Below are 26,642 nucleotides of genomic sequence, written 5' to 3'. Positions count from 1 at the left end.
CCAATTCCTTCACGACACCTGGCAGCCCCTTTCAAGCACCTACCACACTCTTCAGACTCCACCCACCCCCCTCCCTCACTACACCCCCTTAAAAACATGTTCTTAAGGATGTGACATTTCTACCCTGGGAAAAGATTCTGACTGTCTAGCCTAACAATGCCTCTCATAATTTTGTCAAATGCATTCAGGTTTCTCCTCAGCCTCTGACACTTCAGAGAAAATAACCTAAGTTTGCCTAATCTCTCCCCATAACTCATCCCCTCTAACCCAGGAAACATCCTGGTAAATCTTTTCTGTACCCTTTCCAAAGTCTCCACATCTTTCCTGTAATGTTGTGACCAGAATTGAACACCATACTCCAAGTACAACTTAACCAAAGTTTATTTGGCTCCACATGATTTCCTTACTCTCAAATTTCATGCCCCAATTTATGAAGGCAAACATGCCATCTACCTTCTTTGTCTATCTTACCAACTTTTGTAGTGACTTTCAAAGAGCTACAGACCTTTACCTACAGACCCCTTTGCTCGTTTACTTGCTCTTTCCTATTGTATCTGACATTCCAAAGTGCAACAACTTACATTTGTCCAGATTAAATTCCAGGATATAATGCTTCATTCATAATGATAAAAGTAATATTACTCATTTAACTTCAAAACTTCTCGCTGTCCTTCTACTAGCTCATTATATTTATTACATCTGCCTATTTTTCTTCAGAGTTCATAACATCATTCCTAACCCTCTCTTATCAGCAATTTTCCTAACATTTGGGAAAAGTAATCAAAACCTCTACATGCTCTCTATGTGTAATTTCAATCTTGAAGCCTTTGCAGCTTTTAGACTTCATCCCCTTGGTCCTAAACTCCACAAAATGTCAGATCCCTTTGGTACATTGAAAACTTAGTACCTGCTAAGTTTCACCTCCCCTTGTTATTTAATCTGTTGGAGCCCAAGTATCGCATATCACAGAGCAGTTAATTTATGATCAGGGGCATCTAGCATTAAGAATCAAAAAATTCTCCATCTTTAATTGGAGCTAATTATTTCAATCCTATTTTCCTTCATTCTGTACATTGTCCTTTCAATTAGGTATCCCTGTAGTGAACTGACAATTCATTACTGGTGCGATGCTCTAAGGACTGGCTCTTCCCCTGACACTGCCCCCGCATATCCCTTTATAAACCTTGGACACCCGCCAAAACCCCAGTTCAGACCATGTGTGCCATTCTTAATGAATAAAAGTGTGTTGTACTCTCTCTGGTCTTGTGTGCTCTCTGTCACACTACAATTTTATTCAATAAAGAACAGGAGGCCCCAGAAGCATTCACGTGCTGGCTGGAGTGCTTCCAAATCTACCTGTCGGCCATATAAGAGGTCTACTCAACAGATGAGCTCAAGAGGTCAATACTCAAGAACTCGGTGTCCATTTGTTCTGGTTGTGTTAAGAAGGGGCACAAGGTGAAAGTTTGCAGGGCGAGGGGGAGCACTGAGAGGTCAAATGCGTGTGCAACCCCTGACAGACTGACTGAGGTGAGCCCGAAACCCAAACCCCAGGCCTCCCAGTGTCAGTGTTTTACGCCAAAGGCTTCCTGCGGGGTCACGCGGCGAGAGCAGCAATGCAGGAAAACCCGGTGGCCATCCTGCTGCGTTTTGAAACCGGCACCATCTTCATCTGATGAGGAGGGAGTGTGGCCACCTTGTCAGTGTTCAAATTCCGTGCCATCTACAATGTTGGAAGAAGAAGCAGGAGGCTGGCCATCTTGCTGCACCTCGTGGTCCTGCCATCTTACCTACACGAGGATCTGAATGGGAGGAGCAACTCCAGCGAGGGGAACGGCAGCATCTCTGGAGTCTTGGCGGCAAAGGGGTTGGACTAGGAGATACCACACCAACTGAACAATTCCACGAAAACTGTATGGGTTAACGGGCATAAACTGAAATGCTTAATTCAACTCAGAGATTCATAGATGCAGATACAGTCCAAAATCTCAATCTCAAAGTGTATTCTGCTAATTATTTATTTAGCATCCCATACGCAGTCTGTAAATATTCAAGAACATTTTATGGTTCATTTATCTTTGCAGGAGGGGGAATTCTGTAAGTTCAAACTGTATGTACTTAAGAATTTATGTGCTCCAGTTTTGCTGGGTCTTGACTTCTTTGGTTGCTTTAAAAATGTGACCCTGGAGTATTCTGATCCTCTCCCTCCCATTACGGTTCATAATGGAAGATCTCAACATTCTGATGTCATTTGCTGCCTCTCCATGCTGAATATAGATCCATCTCCTCTGTTCCCCAATCTGAGCGCCGATTGCAGGCCAATTGCTACAAAAAGCAGGTGCTACAGCGCAGAGGATCGGGCATTCATCAAGGCTGAGACACAGCGACTGCTTGATGAGAACATTATCGAGCACAGTACCAATCCATGGTGAGTTCAGGTAGTTGTTGTAAAAGGGGAAGAAAAGTCCAGGCTAGTAATTGACTGTAACTAAACTATTAATCACTTCACACTCCTGGATGCATACCTCCTTCCTCGCATTTCAGACATAGTGAATGAAATTGTGCAGTAGAAGGTCTATTCAACCATCATCCTTAATGCTGCTTACCACCAATTGCCAATATGTTCCGAGAACCGTCCCTACACAGCTTTTGAGGCTAATGGGAGACTCTATCAGTTCTAGAGGGTCCCATTTGGTATCACGAATAGGGTGTCAATCTTCCAGAGACAGGTGGACTGAATGGTAGACGAATTTAAGTTTAAGGCCACCTTCCCATACCTCGACAATGTTAACATTTGTGGCCACACTCCGGAGGACCAACCTCCAGAAATTTCTCCACGTAGCTAAAGCCGGGAACTTCACTTACAACACCAGTAAGTGTGTGTTCAGAGCTAGGTGTCTAGCCATCTTGGGTTACCGGGTGGAGAATGGCATCATTAGCCCTGACCCCAATAGGATGCGCCCCCTTTTGGAACTCCCATTCCCAAGGATCATGAAGGGTTTGAGGATGTGCTTGGGCTTCTTCTCATATTATGCCCAGTGGGTCCCTCAGTATGCTGACAAGGTCTGTCCCCTCCTAAAAACCATTTCTTTTCCAATGACAGCCAAAGTTCAAACAGCTTTCAATTACATCAGAAGCCACATTGAAAAGGCCACCATGCATGCGGTGGATGAAAATGTACCTTTCCAGGTGGATTGCGATGCTTCAGATGTAGCCCTGGCTGCAACCTTTAATCAGGCAGGTAGGTCCATGCATTTTTTCGAGGACCCTACAAGGCCATGAGCTTCGAAAGAGGCACAAGCCATTATAGAGGCCATCAGGCACTGAAGGCACTACCTGGTGGGTAGGAAATTCACCCTCCTCACAGACCAGCAATCAATGCCTTTCATGTTCAACAACACAAAATGAGGCAAAATTAAAAATGACAAAATTGCTAGATGGAGAATCGAACTCTCCACCTACAACTACGACATAGTCTACCGATCTAGTTCCCTCAATGAGCATCCAGATGCCCTGTCCAGAGGAAGCTGTGCCTCTGCACACACCGGCCAATTGCAGTCACTGCACAATGAGCTCTGCCATCGAGGCATCACTAGCATGGCTCATTTTGTCAAGGCACACAATTTACTCTGCGCAATTGAGGATGTCAGGGAAATGACCAGGTCATGCCAGGTCTGCACAGAGTGCAAGCCACATTTCTACCATCCCAGAAAGGTGCACCAGATAAAAGCATCCAGGCCCTTTGAATGGCTCAATGTCAATTTCAAGGGACCCCTCTCCTCCTTTCTCACTATCATTGATGAGTACTCTCATTTCCCATTTGCCATTCCCTGCCCAGACTCCCTACGCCATCCGTCACTAAGGCCCAGACTCTATTTTCTCCCTGTTCGGGTATCCCAGCTATGTCCATAGTGACCAGGGCTCATCATTTATGAGTGAAGAGCTACACCAGCTTCTGCTGGTGAGAAGCATTTCATCCAGCAGGATGACTAGCTATAACTCCTCCCCCCACTCCCCCCGGGAATGTACAGTTTGAGAAAGAAAATCCTACAGTTTGGAAAGCCGTAAAATTGGCCTCGGGTCCAAAGTACTTCCAGACTTACGCTGGCAGGAAGTCCTAACCATGGCATTCCAGTCCATTAGGTCGCTATTTTGCACTGCAACCAATGTGGCTCCTCATGAGCAGATGTTTTCTTTCAAGAGAAAGTCAATGTCAGGGACAGGCCTCCTGGCCTGGCTTACAGCACCAGGTCCAGTGCTGCTCTGAAAGCACGTGAGGAGGAGCAAATCCAATCCCCTGGTCGAGAAGGTGCACCTACTAGATGCTAACCTCACTTATGCCTATGTGGCATACCCAGATGGCAGAGAGGACATTGTCTCGTTCAGGGATCTGGCACCCGCTGGAACTGAGAGTCCACTACCTCAAGGGGGCCAGAACTCTGACCTACTCAGCATTTCCAGAGAAATGCCAGGGGACTCAGGTGAGCTGTCACAGGAAGTGGCTCCAACCACCCCTCAACCAGAGCCAGATCACCCACACTCCGAGGCCCCGGAACCACAGGAGGGTCAGGAAGCCCAGGGCTTCATTCATCTGTATGTTTGTTATTTCTTTATGGGTGTTTTGTACTGTTATGTTCCATGGACCAGAGAACTCTGTTTCATCAGGTTATACTAGTATTATCAAATGGCAAATAAAAGTGAACTATTGTGAGGTTCATTCAGGAGCCTGATAACAGTGGAAAAGAAACTGTCCTTGAATCTGGGGGTTGCATGATCTCAGTCTCATGAATCAACTTCTTAATGAGTGGGAATTGAATAAAGTGTCACTGGGGTGGGATGAGTCTAATATGTTGGCTATTTTTCCAAGGCAGTAGGAGTTATATATGGAATCAATGGAGGGGAGGGGAGCATATATTTATATAAGTATAGATGTTGATGTGTGTTAGTCTGAGTTACAATTCTCTGAAGCTTCTTGTGGTCTTGGCAGAAGCAGTTCCTATGCAATGATTCATCCTATTGTGTAAAATTTGTTAAGGGATGCAGGTGACATGCCAAATTTTCTCAAGCTACTAAGGATGTAGAAGTACTGGTGCACTTTTATGGCCATTTCATCAAGATGGATGGACTAAGACAAGACACTGGAGGTGTTTGCTCCTCTGAACTTAAAACAGTCCTCAGCACTTATATGGACCAGGAAGTAAGCTTTTCCCCTTCTCCAGAAGTCTATATCCAGATCCTTGGCCTTGTTGACATTGAATGAGAGATATAGAACCAATTATACCTTGAAGAAGGGGTTAGGCCCAAAATGTCATATACATTTATGCTGTGAGATCTACTGAGTTCCTCCAGAATTTTTTGTTGTTTTAATGCAATTATAACATCTGCAGACTTTCATGTTTCACAAGCATCACTTCAGCCTTTAATGCATCTAAAAGGAGCCAACAGTCAGTTCATCTATTTCTGTCAGTAGGTTGTTGCATCAATATCTTTCAGGTGAGTTATGAAACTGAGGCTCTATCGGTCCTCCCCAGTGAATATGAAAGATCACCTGACTCATGCTGAATAACAGCAGGAAGTTATCTATGGCCAACAGTTACACCTTAACCAAGCAGATTGTCAGTGTAGCAACTGTAGTTGACTGAGAGGTCATGCTTTGTGCAAACTTTCACTCTAAACAACTGTAGCTGTGCTTTAACTGGGTTTTGGTAGCCATGATGTGCTCTGGAAAGACACAAGGTCATGAAAGATTGTGCATGAAACCTTTCTGAAGGCAGCTGCCATTGTTGGAGTCAATAATTAGTTGAAGAATAAAGAATCAAAAATGCATTCTGCTAGAGGAACTTAGAGAGTCGAGCATCATCTGTGGGAGAAAAAGAATGGTCGAAGATCCAGGTCAAAACCCTTCCTCAAAACTGACCTGAAATATTGACCGTTCTCTTTCTTCTGCTGATGTTGCTCAACCTGCTGAGTTCTTCCAGCAGATTGATTTTTGCTTCAGATTCCAGCATCTGCAGCCTTTCATGTGTCCTCGAAGAATGAAGAAGGAACACATTCAAACTAGGGTCACACAATGGCCGCGGGTGGTGTGTAACAACTGCACAATGTCACATGTGTCAGTGATAGAGGAAAATATTCCCTTCTGTGCTCCAGTGAAATAATATTACCGCTGTATGTCATAATTAGGTGAAACTTTGTAAGCTTCAAAGTCTGAAAGTATATCAAATTTAAATGGAGGCTACAACACATCTGTAATAAATAAACAAACAGATTAAGAGCAGGTTGATGCCATAAACCAGTTGAATATTGGTGCCCGCTCTCATCCCTCCACACCAGTGCTGACTGCAGATAATAGTTTACCAAACTAACAAAGGGGCCATTAGGGGAGCTTTCAAATGTTACTTGTCATGCCCAGTTTCTAAAAACAGACATTCTATTCTGAGTCCTGTCGTGGGAAGAGATGAGCAGATGGACAGAGCAGAAGAGACAAGAACATGAATATGGCAGTTCATTTTAATGCACAAAAGTACCACATACTGATGTACTTAAGTGATTACTTGCTTCAGCCACATGGGTACGAAAGATGTACCGACTATAATTATATAAATTAAATTGCTTCAGAAAAAGAGAAAATAAATATAACATGATAAATAACATAAATTCACAGTCTCAGTTAGTGCAGAGAAAAGTGATATTCCAATATTGCAGACAATCTTTTGGTGGTCCTAAAGCAATGTGTGGTTAGAATAAAGGATAGTTTAGGAGAGGTACCAGAGTCTATAGGCCGTTTTTAGAAAAATATATTCTTGAGCCTAGAGGTGTTGGACTTTATGCTTTTTGTACCTTTTGCCTGAAGGTATCAGCAAGGAGAGGTTGTGACCAGTGTTAAGGGGATCCTTTTGATGCTTCAGGCTTCTTAAGGCAGGCTCTCGCATCGAAGTCTTCAAAGGATGTGAGGTCAGTGCCCATGATGGCCTTGGCTTGGGTTGCCACATTCTGCAACTTCCAGGGCACTCAAGTTTCCAAACCCTTCAGCACACCCATAGATGTCCAGTAGAGCATCTATTCTTGATGGGGCCATATGACACCACCACCCCCCCCCCACCCCAGCAGAGGGGGGACACAGGACATTTAAGGGGGGGGACATTAACAGAAATCATAATATTTTAATGTTGTCAGTAGGAGAGAAGTATGGAAGAAACCAACTAAACGACTCTGCTTAACAGGGAAGGAAGCCCATCATCTTGGAGCAAAGTCCTAAGGCGGCCATAGCCAAAACATTGGTTGAGAATGGCTGCAGCAGAGTATTGGATGACATGCCAATTTTTCTCAGGTTGCTTTGAAATGCTGAAAGAATTCTTGATGACAGGCAAAACCTGCACTAACTCCTGGGAATCTCTACCCCATCGCCATCTAAAATGGATAAGGAGCATTCAGGATGGAACTGAGAACCTGATTCAAGTTTTATTGGCGCGTATACCAAGATGCAGTGATAGACATTGTTTTGTCAGTAGATCATACATAACACAAATAAAACACAGTTCAGGAGTGTAGAATCACAGGGAAAGACAGCATAATTATTCCCATTTTCAGTTCATTCAGGAATCTGATAATGATGGGAAATAAACTGTCCTTGAATCTGATCGTGAGTGATTTCACACTCATGAATCTTCTTCCTAATAGGAATGGGAGTACGATGAGTCTTTTAATATGTTGGCTCTTTTCCCCAGACATCAGGAGTTGTAGATGTAACATGTTTTTGGTTTCCCATTAATTATTCTATACTTGCAGAAATCTCTATCATGTTTGTCAGACATGACTTCCATTTCATGTCCAGGTTTTCATGTCTCAGTCCTCTTATAATCTTGGAGGTGCTCAACTAAAGCTTCCTTTTTGATAGATCTAGTGTTTTCCTCCAGGTAATGTCAGACTAATTAGTCTACAGAGTTATCCTTCTCTTCAGATATTCAGGAATACCTCAAAATGACTTTTATTTGAATTTGAAATTCTGTTTCAGAAAATAGACCACTCTTAAACTCATTTAAATCCAGTAAAAAGAACATCAAGAAATCAATATATTTCAACATTTGCTGAAGATCAGAATCACTTCTGTTGCTTTTCTCCCCTCAACAATACTGATTGGTTCAGTGCAGAATCTGCATTAACCCAACAAGTACCTTTACCTTTACTGATATTGTTAACAACAACAAGCAAGCAAGTTATACAGTTCATACACCCACTAAGGTTTCTATGGCTTTCCCCAAAAGAATCAAAGAATAGAAAAGGTAAAACCCAAGAATAGGAGTCTTTGCTGGCCAGGGCCTTCTCTTGATCCCAATGAAATCACCCCTAGGGCAGCCTAAGCATATTCCTTTGTTCTGGTCCTGAGTCTGACCATTTCAAACACTGATTTCAAGTTACTCCAAGTGCATGGCAAAGAACAAAGACATTTTATTTTTCAGCTTCCATGGCCAAAAGTGACACAATTAGTGTAGTGTTTAGTATGACGCTATTACAGTGCCAGTGTCTAGTTCAAATTTTGCACTTTTTGTAGGAGTTTGTACAGTCTCCCTCCAAAACATGTGGGGTTGTAGGTTGATTGAGTGTTGCTAATGGCATGGGTTTCAATGGCCAGAATCTGCTTCTACTGTCTTGTAAATATTTTTTTTAAATTAAAAACAAATTCTATTTCAGTGTTTTGAATTAATTTCAGGCCAACATCTCCCTCTATAGAACCATAGAACATTACAACAGAGAAGACAGGACCTTTGCCCCTTCTAGAGTATGTCAAACTGTTATTCTGGCTAGTCCCACTTTCCTGCATCCAGTACATTTCTCTCCATAAGCAACCCATCCATGATCCCATCCAAATTTTTCTTTAATGTTAAAATTGAGTGTGAATTTACCACTTCAGCTGGCAGCTCATTCTATACTCCCACCACTCTCTGTGTGAAGAAATTTCCCCATATATTCCCCCTAAACATTACCCCTTTCACCCATGTCCTCTGGTTTTTATCTTGCCTAACCTCAGTGGAAAAACCCTACTTGCATTTATTTTATCTATACCAGGGATGGGCAACCTCTTTTTAAAATTCATATTCCACCTTAAATATTCCATATGCCACAAATGTTCTGAGATTAGTAAGGGATTGCTTAAGGTGGTATGTGAGTGGAAAGGAAAAGATTGGAAATCACTGTTTTAATTGTACCTAATTGACTCATTATGTGCATGGTTTTGGACACCCTAATGCAGAAAAGGTATCTTTTCAGTATTAGGGTGATCAAAACTGCACACAACACTCCAAATCTAGCCTCACCAATGTCTTACACAACATTACCACACCATTCCAACCCCTATACTCAATACTTTAATTTATGAATGCCAATGTGCCAAAAGCTCTATTTACAATCCTATCTACCTGTGATGTCACTTTCAGGAAATTATGCATCTGTAGTCCCACATCCCTCTGTTCTACTACACTCCTTAGTGCCCTACCATTTACTGTGTATGTTCTACCTTGGTTTGTCATTCTAAAATGCAACATCTCACACTTGGCTGCATTAAATTTCATTTGCCATTTTGCAGCCCAGTTCCCAAGCTGGTCCATATCCCTCTGCAAGCTTTGAAAGCCTTCTTTGCTGACCACAATGCCTTAACTCTTTGTGTCATCTGCAAACTTTCTGATCTAATTTACCACATTGTTATTTAGATCATTGATATAAATGACAAACAACAATGATCCCAGCACCAATCTCTGAGGCACACCACTAGTCACAGGTCTCCAGTCAGAGACACAATCATCCACTACCACTCTCTGACTTCTCACATAAAGCCAATGTTAAATCCATTTACTACCTCACCATGAATACTTTTCGACTGAACCTTTCTAACTAACCTCCTATGTGGGTCCTTGTCAAAGGCTTACTAAAATCCATGTAGACAAAATCCACAGCCTTTCCTTCATCAACTTTCCAGATAACCTCCTTGAAAACCTCAAAAGATTTGTTAAACATGACCTACCATGCTATAAAGTCATGTTGACTATCCCTAATCAATCTTTGACTGTCCAAATTCTTATATATTCAATCTCTTGGAACACCTTCTAATAACTTACCTACAAAAGATGTCAGGCTCACAGGCCTATAATTTCCAGGGTTACTTTTGTAGCTCTTTTAAACAACGGAACAATGAGCGGCCATCCAATCCTCCACCACATCGCCTGTAGCTAAGGACATATTAAATATATCTACCAGGGCCCCTGCAATTTCTGCACAAGTCTCCCTCAAGGTCTGAGGGAATACCTTGTTAGGCCCTAGGCATTTATCCACCTTTATATGCTTTAAGACAGCAAGCACTGCCTCTTTAATCTCTATGAGTTCAATTTCCTCACACCTCTGACTCTGTGCCAGTTTCTTGAGAAAACACAGATTTAAAACAAACATTTAAAACCTCCACTATCTCTTCTGGCCTATTCATAGCTAACCACTCTAATCTTCAAGATGACCAATTTTATCCCTTATTTGTTCAGGGGCCTGCCCACATTTAGCTAATACCTTGATGAAGAGCTCAAGCCAGAAACATTGGTTATGTATCTTTATCTTTGCTACATAAAGCACATTGTTTGACCTGCTGAGTTTCTCTAGCAATCAAGTATGCAGATTTTTGTTCTCCCAGAATCACAGTGTGACTTTAGCGCAAACAGAGGAACTACTGACATGGTCTTTGCCCTCAGACAGCTCCATGAAAAGTGCAGAGAACAAAACAAAGTACTCTACATCACCTTTGTTGACCTCACCAAAGCCTTCGACACTGTGAGCAGGAAAGGGCTTTGGCAAATACTAGAGTGCCTCAGATGCCCCCCAAAGTTCCTCAACATGGTTATCCAACTGCACGAAAACCATCAAGGTCGGGTCAGATACAGCAATGAGCTCTCTGAACCCTTCTCCATTAACAATGGTGTGAAGCAAGGCTGCGTTCTCGCACCAACCCTCTTTTCAAACTTCTTCAGCATGATGCTGAACCAAGCCATGAAAGACCTCAACAATGAAGACGATGTTTACATCCGGTACCGCACAGATGGCAGTCTCTTCAATCTGAGGCGCCTGCAAGCTCACACCAAGACACAAGAGCAACTTGTCCGTGAACTACTCTTTGCAGACTATGCCGCTTTAGTTCCCCATTCAGAGCCAGCTCTTCAGCGCTTGACGTCCTGTTTTGTGGAAACTGCCAAAATGTTTGGTCTGGAAGTCAGCCTGAAGAAAACTGAGGTCCTCCATCAGCCAGCTCCCCACCATGACTACCAGCCCCCCCACATCTCCATCGGGCACACAAAACTCAAAACGGTCAACCAGTTTACCTATCTCGGCTGCACCATTTCATCGGATGCAAGGATCGACAACGAGATAGACAACAGACTCGCCAAAGCAAATAGCGCCTTTGGAAGACTACACAAAAGAGTCTGGAAAAGCAACCAACTGAAAAACCTCACAAAGATTAGCGTATACAGAGCCGTTGTCATACCCACACTCCTGTTCAGCTCCGAATCATGGGTCCTCTACCGGCATCACCTACGGCTCCTAGTATGCTTCCACCAGTGTTGTCTCAGCTCCATCCTCAACATTCATCGGAGCGACTTCATCACCAACATCGAAGTACTCAAGATGGCAGAGGCCGACAGCATCGAATCAATGCTGCTGAAGATCCATCTGCGCTGGGTAGGTCACGTCTCCAGAATGGAGGACCATTGCCTTCCCAAGATCGTGTTATATGGCGAGCTCTCCACTGGCCACCGTGACAGAGGTGCACCAAAGAAGAGGTACGGGGACTGCCTAAAGAAATCTCTTGGTGCCTGCCACATTGACCACCACCAGTGGGCTGATATTGCCTCAAACCATGCATCTTGGCGCCTCACAGTTCGGCGGGCAGCAACCTCCTTTGAAGAAGACCGCAGAGCCCACCTCACTGACAAAAGACAAAGGAGGAAAAACCCAACACCCAACCCCAACCAACCAATTTTCCCCTGCAACCGTGTCTGCCTGTCCCGCATCGGACTTGTCAGCCACAAACGAGCCTGCAGCTGACATGGACATTTACCCCTCCATAAATCTTCGTCTGCGAAGCCAAGCCAAAGAACTCCTTAGTAACCTTCTGTTCTTAATATTCCAGCGGAAGCCCTTAAGATTTTCCTTTATCTTGTCTGTTAATGCAACCTTGTATCTTCTTTTAAACCTCCTGATTTTCCTGCAATTTTATACTCATCAAGTACATCATTTGTTCATTATTGCCTATACCTACTGTGCACCTTTTTCTCTTCTTCTTAACCAGGTCCCCAATAACCCTCAAAAACCAAGGTTCCTTATGTCTGTTAACTTTGCTTTTAATCCTGACAGGAACATACAAACATTCCATTGAAATGTCTAGCATAGTCTGTAGTTCCAAAACCAGGTGAAAATCATATCAGGATGTGTGTGTAGGTTTTCTACTGGAAGTAGCATGGAATTGCCACAACATCAGGCTCCGTATGAACACAAGCATGCCAAGTCCTCTCCACACCCTCAGGACATCTGTGGAAACACAGAAGTCTTTAATAGTTGCAGGGAAGGGTGACAGGGGGTGGGGGGTGGGGGGGTGGGGGTGGGTGGTAGTGATCTAACATATTCCTTCAAGATCCCAGGCATTGCATTAAATGAAAATCAAACAAATTGTCAATCTAAAATAGAAACAGAAAATGCTAAAATGGACATTTTGTCCAATGTAAGCTATAAGATTTTGCTCAATTTGCAGCCTCAAATATTCTTGATATATTTTTTTGATTTGCAATTTGAACGCAGTGGGTTAATATCAAGTATTTATAATAATTTATTGGATTTAAGACTAACCTCAATGGTTAAGATTAAAAATGAAAGGGAACGGGATCTTAATATAACTTTTTCAGATGAGGATTGGCATTCCACTCTTAACTTGATCAACGATTCACCATTTTGTGCTAGACAGGGTTTATTACAATTTAAAATGGTACATAGAATACATGTGTCTAAACTTAAATGATCTTGTTTTTTTGCAGATGTTGGTCCATTGTGTGAAGCGTGTAAAATTTTAGAGGCCATACTAATGGACATGATTTGTGAATGTCCCAAATTAGGAAGATTTTGGGGAAACATTTTTCAATCTTTATCAATGATTTTTAAAACTAAAATAGGTCCACGTCCTTTAATTGCCTTGTTTGATTTTATTCACGATCTGACTATATCTTTGCCTGTATCTCAAGAGAAGCTTTCAGCTTTTAGTACGCAGATAGCCAGACGACATGTGTTAATGAAGTGGAGAGATGAACCCACCAACTCATGGGTAGTGGCTACATGATGTAATGGCATATTTAAGTTCAGAAAAAAATAGATATAATATCAAAGATAAAAAGTTCCAGTTTGAAAAGATATGGGCTCCATTCATAGAATATTATCATGGTTACCAGTTTTAAGCTGTTGAGTTGTTCTGGTGATGCTCTATCTAGCAACTGGAGGTAGCAATCCAATCCAGTTTTGTCATTCTTTTTACTCTTTTTTTTATATAAGTAACCTTGATTAGAGGGAGGGTAAGATTAGTGTTAATTTAGGTGTTTTTTAGGTTTCTTTTCTTTGTTTTAGAATATAAGTTGATTAATTGAGTTTATATATGATGGTCCTAGACAATAATTGATATTTTACCAAGTTATGGGTAGATTGCTTATAAAGTCATTCATGTGATTTTCATTATTAATTAATATTATTTAGATTTAATATTAATTAATAATAAAAGTGGGAAACTGTTACTTAGAGCATTTCTACCAGTTATATATTATGTATGCATTTTTATGTTCCCTTCTGTTATGTTAATGCAACATGTATATGAGATTATTATATTGAACTCAATAAAAATATTTTAAAAAGAAAGCACTGTAAATGTTCAACAGGTCAGTCGGTATCTGTAAGAGGAATATTTCTGGCCAATGACCCTTTGTCCAAGCTAAGAAAGAGCCCAGGAGAAACTCAGCAACAGTGGTTTCTGGATTTTTAAGCAAAAAATGAGCTGCTGCAGAGACTCAATGGGCCATGGGGAGAATGGTTCAGTTCGGGACCCTTTATCGAGACTGTGGATGAAAGGTCTCGACCCGAAGCATTGACTAATCATTTCTACCCATGGTTGACCCACTAAGTCCCTCCAGTTTTTCATCGTTCACTCAGCAGGAAAAAGGAGCTTGTTAAGCTGCAGGGAGAGTAGGGAGGATAGTGAGGGGAGATGTCTCTGATGAGATAAAATACATCTTCCTAAATATGCATTTTGCAAATCTTGTGTGTTCTCACTCTCCAACTGCTCTCATCGACTTCCTGAGTGGACATTTCTCACAGCTGATTCTCATGGGCATTCAACTTTTATACTTTCAGAGACATCGCATCCTCCCTTCAGCTTAACAAGATTTTTAAAAATTTACTACTAACTCTGACGAAGGGTCTTCAATCCAAAATGTCAACTGTTTCTCTTCCAATTGTTTTAAATAATGGGTTTAAGTGCAAATGCAACTCTAAATCATGTCCAAAAACATTTTTATTTTTGTAATGATAAAACGGGCACATTTAACCCAGAATATCAAGATACGCATGAAGACAGACATAAACATGGTGTAAACTGAGTGAATGAGATTTCCACTTCAACCATTATTATATTGCATTTGAGAATGAAGAATAACCTAAGATATACCGGAAGAGCCATATCAGCAGTTAAACTTTTTTTGCAGGATTAATTGTAACTTTTGTCCTTTTAAGGAATACAATGTAATAAATGTAAATGACCCCAAAATAGCCTGGCAGTCAATGGATTCATCCTCCATTGATAAAATTGCAGAGGTAACCAAAAAATGTTCCAAGAGATCATGCATGTGAGTATTTCGTTCATTTTTACCTTGCACCATTACAGAGCCTCATGTTCTTGTCTGTGTATTGATAAAGGGGCCTAAAATGGGACCCATTGTACCTGTTCCAAATATTTTAAAAAAACAGATGAGCTACTTTGCATGTTTTAAAACAGTAGCAACCATTACATGTGGAAACCCGACCCACTGGAAAATTTGACAGGATACTTCTAGTGTATATGATGTTTTCATGCATAAAGAGTCTCGATGAAAGGTTTTGATGCAAAATATTGACCATTCGTTTCCTCCCACTGCTCGACTTGCTGAGTTCGTCCAGCAGATTGTTTTTGCTCCATATTCCAGCATCTGTGGTCTTCCACATGTGCTCTTTCAAGCTTGATGATCTTTCGTTAACATGCTCAAATCTATTAGAGACCAACTCATCCAAGTGGCCGACCTGAAGCTGGTCCCATTCACCTGCATTTGCCCAAATTCACCTGAATCTTTCTTTTCAGTGTATCTGTCCAAATGCCTTAAACATTGTAATTGTCCGTGACTCTCTCACTACCACATGCCCACCTCGCTTTGTGTGAAAAAGTTACATCAGGCCCTTTTTAAATTGTTATACTCTTGCCTTAAACATAAACCCTCTCGTTTTAGACTTCTGTACCCTGGAGAAAAGAATATTCATCTTTTCTATGTCCCCAGAGATTATATCCGTAAGATCGCTTTTCAGCCTCCTAAGCACAAAAGAAAAATAGTCAAAGTTTATCCAGTCTCATATCATAACTCAACCCCTCCAGTCCCTGTAACATCCTCGCAAATCTTTACTGTGCCCTTTTGCTGAGTGTCATTCATCCAAAGGGCTCATCAACCAGAAGTGCACTTGATGCTCCAAGTCAACACCCTGTAACACCAAAGGTGTGGAGAATTTGGAAAGGGTGCAGAAGAGATTTCCCAGGATGTTGACTGGATTAGAGGGTGCGTGAGAGAATGAGAGGTTGGGAAAACTTTCTGTGGAGCATTGGAGGCTGAGGGGACACGTGATAGAAGTTTATAAAATCATGAGAAGCATTAAGAGGATAAACATTCAGAACTTTTGCCTCATTTCACATTAACCTACCAGCCAGCTCATTTTCATGATGTGGGAGGATACCAGTGCACCAGGATATAATCAAAGCAAGGAAAACATGCAAATTCCACTCCGAAGATACCAGGAGTCAGTATTGAGCCCAAGTCACCAGTGTTGCAAATTAATGTCTCTGTCAGTTGCAGCACCATGTGAAGAAGTTTTAGGGAAGGCAAGGGGAGATGAGGCCACTCACAGAGAAGATACAAGCTCCAGCTAGTTCAGACCTTTCATTCATTTCTCTGCAAGCCTTTCAACCAACCAGCTTCCCATATGTTGACGGCTGATGAGATCTTTGCACTGAGTTCATTTCAAACTGACCAATGGATTCCTGCATTTTAAGGGAAAAAGGGATATGAAATTAGTGCAGGAAAATGACACTGAGGCAAAGTCAAGAATGGCAGAGTAGGGTTGATGGGTCAAGTATCCTACTCATATTTCAGTTTCATGGGGAATCAAAGAGTCATAAAACACAGGAACAACCCCTTCTGCTCACTATCCCATGGTTTATTCTTCGGCAATTATTCCTTAAAGGGAGATATTACTAGTTTCACTCTTATTTTCAGGAAGGTGGGATTCTCCTTGTCTGTGTGCATTATCCATTCAACGTACCAGCTCTGTGTGAAATCTATTTTTTAAGCATGCAGGTGTTATACTAATTGAATTATTTTGTTTCTGCCATAAAGACTTTAAAGAAACATAGTAGAACAATAGTTCAATACATCAATCTGCACATCACTTGTTACTACTTGACAATAGTCACAAAGCCCACAAACACCAAAACTGTACATAATAAGTTGTGTAATCATGGAGTAACTCTAAAATAAGTGCCTGTTGTATTGCAGTGAGAGCATTAACAAACCATTAAACTTTAATATAGAATAATACAACAGAGAACAATTTAAACATTTTATATTCTGTCTCAGTTATCTGCAACCAGATGACATTAACCCACCTTCATTTTCCATTAACTCTCTCCCCAGATCTCTCCATTTACCAACCCATCTGTCTCCTCTCCTCCAGTTCCCCACTCCTCTTCCTTCTCCTATCAGAGGGCTACCCTCTGCCCTCTCTCCCTATCACTTCTCAGCTTCAACCCTCTCACCTGCTGTTAATGGTGCACCTGTACACCTTGTTAACGGATGCCGGTGACATTTCAAATTTCCTCAGGCTTCTGAGGAAGTAGAGGCACTGATCCTTTTTTGTGACCATTGCTGCAATATTGAGGGGCCAGGACAAGTCGTGGGAGATGTTTACACCAAGAAACTTAAACTTGTCAGCTATCTCCACCTCAGCACCGCTGATGCGGACCAAGGAATGAGCTCCAGTCTTCCTCCAGCAGTCGACAACCAGCTCCTTGGTCTTGCAAACAATTAATCACTCAGGCTATTCTGACAAGATCTCCTCAACCCATAAATTCTATATGACAGTAGACTTATGGGAACATCACTGCATGTATCTTCCCCTTCAAATCACACACATCACATCACCACTTCTTTTGTCATTGCTGGGTCTAAATCCTGGAACCTTCTCCTCTCCACTATTGTGGAAATATATAAGCAGAATGTCAGCATTTGTTCAAGAAAGCAACATGTCACCGACTTCTTAGGGACATATGTCATGAACTTTGTCCTTTCCAGTAGCATCCACAAGGAAAAACAGTGAGCACCTTACATATCATTTGTCTTTTTTAATTACAGTGAAACCAGAATTCAAGCAATCGCCAACCTTCAAAAAAATTCAAGGAAAGCTTTTTTTTTACTTTTAAAATAATAGGTAAAAATATGTAAGTTTAACATTGTGAAAGCAAATGTCCTTGGAAGTAACCGGCAAACCTTGGGTGAAGATAGGAGCAATATTCTGCCAGCAGAGTGGCGTAGTTGTGCTTTGTTCATAGCAGCTGTTTAAATAAAGTTGTGTGAAACACCAATGGCATCGCAGAGGAGGAAGAGCTGGTTGATGACACTCAATGTTGGGGTGACTCCCTTAAAGTGTCTCCTTATTGCTGCATAGTAAGCATTGCCCCCTTCAGAGGCTTTATCTGTAAACTTGCTGGGAGGGTGGGGGGGAGAGTTAGTTATCTATAATGTTCTTTTTCATCTTTCGGGCAGTTCTGTGGAGGGGGAGGAACTTGCAGATGCAGTGCTAGTTAAATGTTTTCAAAGAATGTGACTGAAAATAAAGTAAAATACTTTATTCATGCAAGTGAAGTTTGTTCAGTGTAAGTACAGTATAGTATTTTTGTCTTTTTTTAACTGCTTTTTCTTAGTGCATGTGTATTAGTTAGGCTTGTAGTAATAAATCTCAAGCAACTGGAAACACACTTATCCAGCATCTACCAATCCTAAGATACCAAGGCTTTTACTGTATATCAAACCAAGGATTCCTTTTTTTTGGTGTATCTAGGAAGAATATCCACGACACAATGATTTCTAACATCAACAGACAGGTTCTTGGAATTAGCTTTGTTGAAAGCTTTGTCCTCAAGTTCAAGTTTATCATCTAGCTATACATATACTATTAGATGAAATAATGTTTTTCTGGACCACTGTGCACATATATACAGACATGATATCCAGTATATAATAATCATATCTATATAAAAGATATAAAATGTAAAATAAATATTTACTCAATTACAAGATACAGTATATTAATCTCATAGCCTGCAGGAAAATCCTATTTCCTAGCTGGGCACTGCTGAATTTGATGCTCCTGTACCTCTTTCTTGATGGTCATGGGTCAAATATACTGTGTGGGAGATGGAAACGGTCCTCAATAATTCTTTGAGCCCTATTTAAGCAATGCTCCCAGAAAATGATGTCAATAGTGTCACATTTGTGGCCCGAAATGTGAAATTAATAACACCATCACCACATGCTTTACCAGTTGAACATCTCAGTGTCTTTATTTTCCTGCTTCCCTTATTTCATCATCCTGCACCTTCCACCTCCAGTGCATACCATCTGACTTCCGGTCAGGTTAATACATATCATGCATATTCATTATCATGACATCCCTCCTTTCACCAGAAATAAACTTTATATCTTTATGTTTAAATGTAAACACTTTAACACTATCAATAGCATTTTTCTGCCTTATGAACCAACAAAACAACTTCAAATTCAAAACAAAAACAACTTCAAATTCCCTCTTCACAAAATGTAACATAAGCATGTTATAACCAAATGTAATATAAGAGCTCAACTGTGTTTCTGTAATTATACTAATACAATGCTCACCTCATATGCAAAATGTAAACATTTAAATTTATACACCTCACATGTTTAAATTCCAATACTTTTGTTTTTTTTAATTTAATACCAAGTAGTCGACTAAACAAAAATGCAATTCATACAGCGCTCATACATGTACTTTATGATGTATTGATCAAATCACTGTCCAAATGTTCCCATTATCATTTCTCTTCCTTGGTAAGTAACATTACTGCGCTTCATTGAAACTCATTCCAACTATCACAAACTTTCACTTTCGTGATAATGTGGCCACGATTCGAAATATGGCACAAAATCTTCATATCGCTTAGGTGGTTTTCTGTCCCGTCTCGGCCTTCCTGCAATGCTACTGTCGCAACTTGGTTGTTCACCCTCAGCACCGGAAACACTGCTCACTGCGGCCTCTGGTGTTTTTGGTACTCTGGCCACTTCATCGGGAATGCTGGTAACTACCTCTGGAACATCATCTGGTCCCTCAGGTTGAGCATCTCGTATTGGACTTCCAACCACTTCACTCAGTGTCGCTCTGGATTGGTACTTTTTTACACCAGACACGTTTCTTTTGTACAGGACTCCAGCTGGAGACTTGACTGTCACCGTACTGCCGCTTCTGGATACAACCGTGTAGGGTTGATGGTAATAAGGTGTGTCTAGCTTACCACCACTCTCTTGCCTCACCAGAACATTATCTCCAGGCATGATGTCTGAGTACCTGGCCCCACGCCTCGAGTCTGCATACAGCTTTGCTGGTCCCTTCTTTTCAGCATCATGTTCCCTCATCTCCTGGGCGTCCCTGATTTCCTTTATTTCGGGCATTTTTTGTGCGGATTTTCCTCCCAAAAAGTACTTCTGCTGGACTTTTTCCTGTGGTTGCATGAGACGTTTCCCGATAGACAGCTACATAGGATAGCAATGCTTCTCTCCAGTTCTGTCCTTCTGCATGAGCAATCCGTAATCGTTTTTTGATGGACTGATTTTGTCTCTCAACTTCCCCATTGGCTTGCGGCCATTTAGAAGTTACTTTATGATGGTGGATACCTGTAGTCCTCATGTATTCAGCAAATGTCTCTGAAATGAACTGTGGACCATTGTCAGAGTATAGCGTAACAGGCAATCCATATCTGGCGAAGATCTCTGCCAATGCTTGTATTGTTTTTTCAGTGGTCGTTGACCTCAACACAGTGTACTCATAGTATCTGCTGTAGTAATCTACCACTACCATGACTGTCTCACCAGTTGGTAAAGGTCCGAGAAAATCAACAGCTACATCGATCCACGATCCTGTCGGGAGTTGCGTACTCCGGATCGGCTCTGGAGGATTACTCCTACTTGTGAGTTGACACCCATGGCAGGTTTTGACAAATTTCTCTGCGTCTTTATCACAACCTGGCCACCATACTTTACTCCTGAGGTTTTGCTTGCTACCAACAATACCTAGGTGTCCTTCATGAGCTAATGATACGATCTTCGGTCTCAACCTCTGTGGTATCACCAATCTACACCCCCTCAATATACACTGCCCGATGCAACAAAGTTCGTCTCTAATGGGAATACATGCCTTGTGAATTCACTTGTCCCATTGTCCACTTTGGATACATTCTCTAACTTCCATGAGTTCTGGGTCATGTTCGGACTCTCTCTCGACTTCCCTCGTTGTCACAGCTTCCGGTGTCGAATGAATAGCTACGAACCATACAAAACTCTCTGCTTCTGTCCCCGGTTCTGACTTGGATTGTGGGCATCCATCTTTCAACAATCTGGACAGCGGATCAGCAATGTTTGCTTTCCCGGCAATGTGAACTACTCTGGACTTGTACGGTTGGAGTCTGAGCACCCATCGTTCTATCCTGGCACACGGTTTGGACCTGGCGGCATAGATCACCTCCAATGGTTTATGGTCCGTGATGAGTTCAAATTCAATGCCATACAAATATGCATGGAATCTCTCGCAGGCCCATTCAAGTCCGAGTGCTTCTTTCTCTGTCTGAGAATATCTCCTTTCCACATCTGTCAAAGATCTGCTGGCATAGGCAATGATTCTTGGTCCCACATCACGCATCTGGGCCAACATGGCTCCTAAACCAATAGGACTAGCATCCGCTATGACTTTGGATGGTGCAGCGGATCATAATACCCAAGAGTATCGGCATTCGTCAGACTTTGTTTCAGAGCCAAAATGGAATGGTACACCTTTCCTGGTTAGTTTCCTCAGTGGTTCTGCCAGTGTAGCAAAGTTAGGGATGAACTTTGCACAATAATTAACCAATCCCAAGAAGCTCCTCATCTCCGTTGCATTCTGGGGTTCACGTGCATCTGCAACACCTTTCACCTTGGCATCAGCTGGGTTCAGTCCTTCCCGTGTAAGCCTGTGTCCCATGAAGTCCATCTCTGAGACACCAAACTGGCACTTGTCTCCATTCACGGTAAGGCCTGCCCCCTGTAGTCTGGATAGCACACACCTCAACCGTCTGTCATGCTCTTCCTTTGTAGCCGCATGAACTATGATGACGTCAGAAATGTTGGCAACTCCAGGAATGCCTTGAATCACTCAATGGATTTCGTACTGGTAGATCTCAGGAGCTGCATTGATACTGAACAATAGTCTCTTCTACCGGTACAATCCACAGTGAGTCACAAATGTTGTCACGTCCCTGGATTCTGGGTCCAGCTCTAATTGATGATAGCCCCATTTTAAATCAATTTTTGAGAACACCTGACTGGTAGTTAACTCCTGAAGTACTTCCTCCACTGTTGGTATGGGGTGTCATTCTCGAATTATAGCTTCATTGGCCATCCTCATATCAACACACAGTCTTATGTCACCATTTAGTTTGGGCACGATCACTACTGGGCTGATCCATTGTGTTGAATGTTCTACAGGTTCAATAATCTCTTGCTCGATCAACTCTTTGATTTTGGCCTCGACTTTCCCACGAAGTCCAAATGGAGTTCTGCGCACTTGTTGCGCCTTGGGTTTGACCGTTTTGTCCACTGCTAGCTTTAGTTGTCGACCTTTCAGCTTTCCTACTCCCTGGAAAACTGTGGGGAATTCTTGCTTCATATCCTCGTATGACTGAACTGAATTGACACGAGCTCCAATATGAAGTATTGCCAGGTCTTGCGCCGTGCGTCTACTCAGCAATGGTTCTCCCCTCTCGTCTATGACAACAAACTCTGCTTCGGTGTACTTGTCACCAGCTTCAACGGTCGCAGTGAAACATCCAATGGTCTGCAATGGCTTGGTTGCTGTGTATGGATACAGTTTCTTTGAACACTTCTTTGATGTACAAATTATCTTTTTTCTTTTCAATTTCTCCCATAAATGTCGGTCAATTACATTACTGAAACTGTCTGAGTCTACAATGACCGGTGTCACACCACCAATTATCACTGGGATCTTCTCATGATGTACATCATTCAATGTAAACTGATAGTATTTCTGCCCATCCTGGTTGTCATCATCATCGTCACTTTCTGGGTCACCTTCTATATGGCAAATAGTGCCGTTCTTTCCAGGATACTTTCCTTTCCCCCAAGCTTTGCCCTTAGAAGCTGTACTCTTCCCATTCTGGTTTGCATTTGACTTGCTTTTGCACTTCTTTGCAAAGTGGTCCTTACCTCCACACTTTCTACCAACTTTGCCTTTCGTTGGGCAGCATGGGTCTTTTCCAAAATGACCTCTGATTCCACATCTGTAACACTTCAAGTCATGTATCGGCATATTTCTTGGCTGGCTATGGATATGCGAGAGCCTATTTACTTGTTGACCAACTTTGTCTTTACTGGGCTGGCTTGAGTTGTCTTTCAGTTTCATGGTATGAAATTACCCCTCAACAGCCTCTAATGCAGCAGCCATTGTTAAAGCATTGGTAAGTTTCAACTCACCCCCTTTTTCCAGCAGTCGCCTTCTGAGTTTGTCTGATCTGCAGTGCTGCACAACTTGATCCAATAACTGGTTGTCCAAATCAGCTACCACGTAATTACATCCCACAGCCAGTTGTCGCAATCTCGTCACGTACTGGGCAACCGTTTCTCCATCTTCTTGTTTTGTTTTGCGAAACAAATGGCATTGAAATGTAGCATTTGGTGTCACCACATAGTGTGCATTCAATGCATCTACGGCTTTCTGGTATTCCTCCTTCCTTCCAGTATTCAAAAGCGTCTTAAAAGTTTCCCAAACTGCGGGTCCTGCAGTGAAGAGAAGTAACGCCCTCCATTGCGCTTTCTGTTCCGCCGTACTGCTATCGAGAAATAGGCCATGACTGTCGGCGTAGGCTTCAAATTCTTCCAGTCATGCCTTCCACTTCACACTCACAGTGATTGCAACACCCGTCGGGTCAAAATGAGGAACACCTCGAAGTGCTAGAAATTCAGCTCCTGTGACTGCCATGAAGAAAACCTTACAGCTCAAAGCCACCGATTCAAAATCCAAAATGTTTATCACATTTAAAATCAAAATGTTTATTCTCGTCGCCAATGTCACATTTGTGGCCCGAAATGTGAAATTAATAACACCATCACCACATGCTTTACCAGTTGAACATCTCAGTGTCTTTATTTTCCTGCTTCCCTTATTTCATCATCCTGCACCTTCCACCTCCAGTGCATACCATCTGACTTCCGGTCAGGTTAATACATATCATGCATATTCATTATCATGACAAATAGGGAGATCCAAGTGATCTTCTCAGACATTTTGATGGTCACCTGTTTTGACTTCCTGTCCGGTGTTTTACAGCTACCACACCACACAATAATGCAGTCCTTAATCCACTTCATGGTTTTCTACACCAAAACTTTAGTAACACCAGCAGGATAATCAGCACAAGATCAGCTGATCAAGAGGGCTTTTATTTTTGCAAAAAGACGAACATCGTGAAATATATCTCTCCGAATCTCTTCTAGGGCAACTTGCACTTGCAAGGTGCAAATAAAAAACAATGGGAAAGGTGGATTTTTTTTTATATCGAGAGTATCTTCTGTACAATGGCCTAATAAAGTTTTATATTTCCAGCTAATTGGCTTTTTCTTTCCACATATCTTTTCCATTTTTAACTGCTGATTATTTATTTATTTATTGATCAAGCCAAGTGCTGAGAAAATGAGACGCAATGCTTTCACAAGAATAAAAGTACAAAACCATCAAAATACTCCCCCAGACTCCAGCTAATTATATGGATATTGTAAGTTAATCATTGCATCCTATGAAACCAATAAAAAGAGAAAACAAATAGGCTTGAACTTTCTATTCTGAATGTGTCCTTTAAAGAATTGTTCTTGATACCATGAAAATTTTGGGTTTGCATTTAATATGGTGACTTCATTTAAAGCAGTCAGTTTGCCAATTTGATTTCTTCCCAGTGTTCTCACTCTCGTTTCTTTTAACTAAGGAACATTATTTATTTATTAACTTTTTTAATTCTCCCATAAAATAAAATGATAGCACCAATGTGTGTGGGTTTTTTTTTGGTCATCAAAGCACTTCTTACTGAGCTGAATATTACAAGGAGCAACACACATTTGACCTGATAAATTATGGGTGTTTGCTATAAGATTCGAAAGTCAGCCAAGATTCGCTTGTGACTTGTTTGAATCCAAATTTATTGCCACTTTTGTTCTTTCATGCCTTTTTAATAATTTAAACCTCAATTTGTACTTTACTTCATTATTCTGTGATGCTGCAAAATACTGTTATAATTCATTGTTGATATTCAATGTGACCAGCAAAGTTTTAAAGTTATATAAAATAAAATCATAAAGTTCTCCGACATTTTCCACTATTGTAAAAATACTTTTATTTTTGCTTTCTTACACGATGGAAACTGCAAATGTTTGTTATCTATCTATATTTTATATTAAAGCTCTCTTTTTAATTTAATGTCTTGCTATTACCATTGCATTTTTTACAAAGAACCTGTTGGGCTGCAGTGAGAATTTCAGTACATATGTACATTGTACAATGTGTATGACAATAAACTCATTATCATTATCATTCAATTACATGGGCCATACCATTTTCAGAATTGTTAAATGTACACTGAAGTCTAATTGAAAGACATCAAAAATGCTGCAGGATTGGCTTATTTTAGAAGGAAGTGCAAATTGATTTGTTAAAAAATTTCATTTTCTTCTTCATTGTGACTCTTTTTCATTTTCAAATTGCATTTTGTCTTTTGGGATCCCATCTAAATAGTTGAGATCAGTGTGTAATGGATTTGTGTTAACCTTTCATTAACTGTCGAACCATATTTGTTTTATAAAAATGTCTTAGTAAAGTAAATTATAGAGTTAAAATATTGTATCTGTATTCTTAGTAAGTTGGCTGTGGGTTAGGACAGATCACAAAACATTTTTAGAAAACCATTGTTTTCAGTAAGAGTGTTCATTCTCAGAGTCTCAGTATCTTGGTCAGACAGAGCTAATGGATTTAAAGTGTGTCTTAATTATTCAAGAACTGCTGAAGGAAGCCATCTGTTTTTAATCAAAGTCACTTAAGCCTCTTGAACATAAATGAGGTCAGAGTTGCTATCGATACAGAATGGTTTTGAAAAAGGAACAGATTTTTGGTAGAAATAAAATGGATAGTTATGTGATTTCCAAGAATTTGAACTGATGAAACGGTCACAAAATTTGGAGAAATATATCACTAACTTCAGACATTTTGAGTACAGTTTTTGGAAGAGTTCACTTTGGAGAGTACAGAAGTCAAAACCCCTGTGACACAGCAGTTAAAACCTTGTGAAAGACTGGGTTGAGTTACAGTAACCAGAAATGATGCTGATGTTGTGTGTTATTCCTGGGAGAGTGGGAACACAGAATCAGTGGGTTTTAAAATAAGAAAGACCATTTCACTGTCTCTTTGGAAAAGAGTACAGACTTCTAATGGGTCTATTTTTGTATGACCACTTCATTTAACCCTTGTCTGGATTTGTGAATTCATCATGGAAGAAAATTGCCACATTGTGAGGAAAAAGACCTGAAGATATAATGTTTCAAAGCACTTAATAATTATTTCTGAACTGAGAATTTAAGACCTTCAAGCAAGACTAAAATGATGCTGAACTTTTAAAGAGTGACTTTTCAGAGTGGGTCTTTAATCACATGCACACACACATACACACACTCATACACACTCACACTCACACTCACATAAACACACACACACATTTACATTTGCGCATAGTGGGGTTAAGTTTAGAGTTAAGTAAGCTTAGAACTAAGTAAGAAATGTTATGTAATTAATAGTTTAATTTAAAAATATATTATTTTGAATTTACCATTGTCTGGTGAATTTTCTACTGCTCTTCCCTGTGTGAGTACCAACAAAATCCCTTTAGTCCCAAAAATAATAAAAAAGGTTGTTAGTTTGTAACAACTGAAATTTAATTTTTTAGT

General features: G+C 41.0%; 1 protein-coding gene across 5 annotated transcripts in view; it reads right to left on the bottom strand.

Moving 5' to 3' along the window:
• pax1b (paired box 1b) overlaps positions 1–26,642 on the bottom strand; it is a 180,406-nt gene that overhangs the window by 95,818 nt on the left and 57,946 nt on the right. The window contains exons 6-7 of one of the 5 annotated variants that reach the window (XR_011356024.1): positions 16,208–16,342; positions 12,223–12,561 (exon numbers count right to left, since the gene is read on the bottom strand). The exons of 1 other annotated variant lie outside the window; for it this stretch is intronic. Coding sequence is in view for 1 of the 4 variants with exons in the window: in XM_069932391.1 (XP_069788492.1) it covers positions 16,323–16,342 (20 nt within the window). In the remaining 3 variants the exon portion in view is untranslated. Of the gene's footprint in view, positions 1–12,222; positions 12,562–14,591; positions 16,343–26,642 lie in introns of those variants that run through there. 3 more of the 5 variants (XR_011356025.1, XR_011356022.1, XM_069932391.1) reach the window with 3 other exon arrangements.

Source organism: Narcine bancroftii, chromosome 4, assembly GCF_036971445.1.
Source record: "Narcine bancroftii isolate sNarBan1 chromosome 4, sNarBan1.hap1, whole genome shotgun sequence".
Taxonomy (NCBI): Eukaryota; Metazoa; Chordata; class Chondrichthyes; order Torpediniformes; family Narcinidae; genus Narcine; species Narcine bancroftii.
The sequence above is the reverse complement of the archived record's forward strand: the minus strand, read 5'-3'. Positions and strand labels throughout refer to the sequence as shown.